Source organism: Drosophila rhopaloa, unplaced genomic scaffold, assembly GCF_018152115.1.
Source record: "Drosophila rhopaloa isolate 14029-0021.01 unplaced genomic scaffold, ASM1815211v1 contig_155, whole genome shotgun sequence".
Taxonomy (NCBI): domain Eukaryota; kingdom Metazoa; phylum Arthropoda; class Insecta; order Diptera; family Drosophilidae; genus Drosophila; species Drosophila rhopaloa.
In genome coordinates this window covers 1,099,582-1,103,223 of record NW_025335034.1, presented here as the reverse complement: position 1 = coordinate 1,103,223, position 3,642 = coordinate 1,099,582, and the positions used below count along the sequence as shown (strand labels likewise).

The 3,642-nt window shown below is 45.4% G+C and overlaps 1 protein-coding gene across 1 annotated transcript; it reads right to left on the bottom strand.

Moving 5' to 3' along the window:
- Positions 1-1,801: 1,801 nt before the first annotated feature.
- Positions 1,802-3,367, bottom strand: LOC108053988 (glucose transporter type 3). Its single transcript, XM_017136732.2, has one exon. It carries the CDS (start codon positions 3,291-3,293, stop codon positions 1,803-1,805), a length of 1,491 nt encoding a protein of 496 aa, XP_016992221.2. The 5' UTR covers positions 3,294-3,367; the 3' UTR covers position 1,802.
- Positions 3,368-3,642: the final 275 nt, after the last annotated feature.

The following is a 3,642-nucleotide window of genomic DNA, read 5'->3' as shown; positions in this document are numbered from 1 at the left end:
AAGTAAATTATTTTTAAAACCTATTACGTTATTTTATGTTCGGAAAATCGACTGGCTTAGTCCATACTAATAATATTTTTTAACTACAATTCACAATGGAATGTGAATTAATTTAATTTGCATTATACTAAAGCAACAATTTCTTGGCAAGTTAGTATTTAATATGGGTATCGTTTCAAGTTTGTCTCAAATGTGCCGATAAGAGCTTGAAATGTCATTTCAATTAGCGAATGCAGCTCATTACAATTCAATTCGAACGGCCTTTGTTCATTCCGTTTAAAGCGCGCATTCGAATAATTAATTTTCCATTTCACTTAAAGAAATTATACATTTAAATTTCCTCGAGAAGTGCATAATTAACGGCCGAGAAACCCAAGACAAGCCGAGTTGAACATTTTAATCAGCCTGTGGGACCGCGAGTCCTCCATTTATTTACGATCCGGCGGCATGGCGATCCGAGATCGGAGATGGGAGATCGGAAGATCCCAGCGGGCAGGTAAGCGAAATGAGAAATTTATCAAATTTATTGGGGGGAATGAATTGAGATATAATTCAGGGGAATTACAAAGGCCAGGACCAGCCACCAAAATGGAGGCTTAAAACCCCAATAAATTAGGCAGGAAGAAGTCCGGGAAAGACAAAGGCCAGAAGGCTCAGCCATTATGTATTTTTTCCCGGCTCCCGACCGCACGCTGTGTCCGTAATTAAAAGTCGTAAACTATTTTTATGGTGCCTCGTATATTTGCCACAAAATGTCAACCCCGATTTGCATGCGCCGCTCGTGGGAAGGTGAATATCTGGCGGTCAGGTGAGCGGGGAATTTTGGTTGACTTCGATTAATTACGGAACGATCGCAGAGCACCGCTGGGAATCGGCACACTTACAAGTCATACTAATGTCCACTGATCAAGGCAAATAAATGGCGAACATCTGATCCCCACTTCGCCCCCTTCGTGGCCATTTATCTCAATGAGACCCCAGTTGCAGTGGCTCATTAATTGGACTTTATGGCCGTCTAAATCATGTGACAAAATGCAAATTAATATTTATACACGCACCAGAATACCAGTGGAACTCGATTCCAGTTCGTGTTCGCCTCAGCGCAGCTTTCAGCGAACACAGCGCATAAATTCATAAATGTGCCAGCACCGCCAATGAATTTACAGTGTAAAACATAACTTTTAATTACGCGAGCAAGGAAAAGTGCGCAAAAACTGAAAATGTCGCCACACAAGTTGCATAAATAAATGTTTAATAATGCTGAAGACAATGTAGTTCCAAGGAAGGGAGGAAGTATTTTAAAAACGCAATTTTCTCTTAAAGAATTCAGCAAGTTTTAATAATTGAAATAGCTAGGGAATTTTTCACTTGGTTTTTAATCCGTTGATTAGGAATTTGATTTGACAAGAGTACAAAAAGTTACTTCAAAAGGTTTTTAAGACCACCTTTCTTAAAAATCTATAACTTTATTCTCCCACTCAAAAAAAAAACAAAAATAGGATTAGCATTAGATTATAAATTTAACCCCTTAACATGTTTTTCTCGGGCCGAAAACTAGTTGTTTTTCAATCATTTTTCTATTCCAACATTTGTATTTTAAAAACTTCATTTTAAAATTAAATGAACTTTTAATGTGAGATCATTTATATCCCCAGACAGATTTATTTGTAAATTTGTTTGTTAATTTCAAAATCTATTGGTGGAAAGACGACAAATTCAAAATATTTAAATAACTTTTAAGTTAACGGCTACGAACACATTATATATATATATATTATATATTTTATTTGAGATCACAATGACTAGGAGTTAGACGAGTCGCTGCTGGATGTGAAGATGACCGCCGACGGTCGGTTCATGATCCCGCCCAGCCGCTGCTGGATCTTCCCGGAGGACAGGCCCCTGGTTTCGGGGATGTAGACCAGGGCGAAGAGCGTGATGAAGACCGAGACGATGGCGAACAGGAGGAAGAGGTATGGCTGGCACTTGACCTCGTGGCAGGTGAACCAGCAGATGACGAAGAAGGCGGTCAACCAGTTGCAGGCGCAGACAATGGAGCAGCCCACGGGTTGCATGTGCCTCACCACCAGCTCCACGTTGAGCAGCCAGGTGAGCGATCCCACTCCGGCGCTGTACGAGCAAACGAACAGAACGATGAAGAAGAGGGCGATCCAGGACAGTGTGGCGTCACCCAACTGCATCCAGATCTTGAAGTACAGTCCCAGGAAAATGGACGACAAAAAGACCGCGGCCGAAGAGAAGATCAGCAGTGGCCGGCGACCCACTCGATCCACCAGAAAAAAACAGATGAAAAACCCGATGGTCACCCCTGCGCCCAGGACTGCTCCGTATTCGCGGCGAATCTGGAGGCATTCCAGCATGTCCTGGCCATAGAAGATGAAGATCAGGGCTCCACACAGCTTCTGGAGCACGGCGAGCGTCAAGATCCGCGCCAGACTCCTTCGTATTTTCTTATACTTGAAGCCCTGCAGCGGTCCTTGGCGCACGTCCTGCTCACTCCGCGTGGGTTTCCGCGTCAGATGGTCGAGCTCCCGCTTGGTGTCGTACTTCTTGCCGCGCAGGAAGAGCAGCGAGGCCTCCGCCCGCGGAATGTTACCCCGGTCCACATAGTACGCCGGCGACTCCGGCATGAGCAACTGCAGCAGGCCCAGGGCGAGCAGACACAGGGTCAGGCAGTGGATGATCCACAGCTCGAGGACAATGGACATCAGGAAGCTGTAGATCACGCCGCAAATGCAGGCCCCCTGAAAGACCACACCCATTGCCCCGCGTTTTTTAGTCGGACTGATTTGGGCGCTGTAGATGGGAACCACCACGCAGTGAGCACCGCCGCACATTCCCAGGACGAAGCGACCGGCGTACAGCATGGGGATGCTTCGGGCGAAGACCAAGAGGATCCAGCCCAGGGTGTTGGGCACCAGTTGGAGGATGATGGTGCGCCGGCAGCCGCAGGAGCGCGAAAGGAACCCCATGGGCACACACCAAACCGCCGCCCCCAAGGTCAACAGGCTGCACACGCCGTTCCATTCACCCGCCGTGGGCTGAAAGTCATAGGAGTGCTGCTCCATCACCGACTTCTCCGCCGCTCCTGACCAGCCCACGGCGATCCCGAAGAGGAAGGACCCAATGTTGCTGTAGAAGATGGCCTTGTACAGGCCCACATTGCTGACGGGCGAGCGGACTGGCTTCGCCGGCTTTGCCTGTTTGGACCATCTCGAAGTTTGCGGTGCCGGGGGCTCCGGCTCCGGTTGCCGTTTCGGCCATAATTGCATCACTCACACTGCTACCAAATGGTCAGCTTCGAAATCAAATTTAAAATACAAAACGGCAATTTTTGGGGCACTAATTTCCAAAATTCAATAATTAACTTGTTAGGTCTACTAAGATTTGATAGGTCTATAAGATAAATCGCATATATGATTAATCTTTTATTTTAATAGTTAACAAACTGTGACGATAAATTTGCTATTCCCGAAATGATTTCATCAAATCAACATTTTGTTGATGAAATATTCAAGAAATTAAATAGGATGCAGTTGAATTGTGTATCATTAATTTCCAAAATTCAATAATTAATTTGTTAGGCGCGATAAAATGTAGAATTAGGCATGTAAAATACAT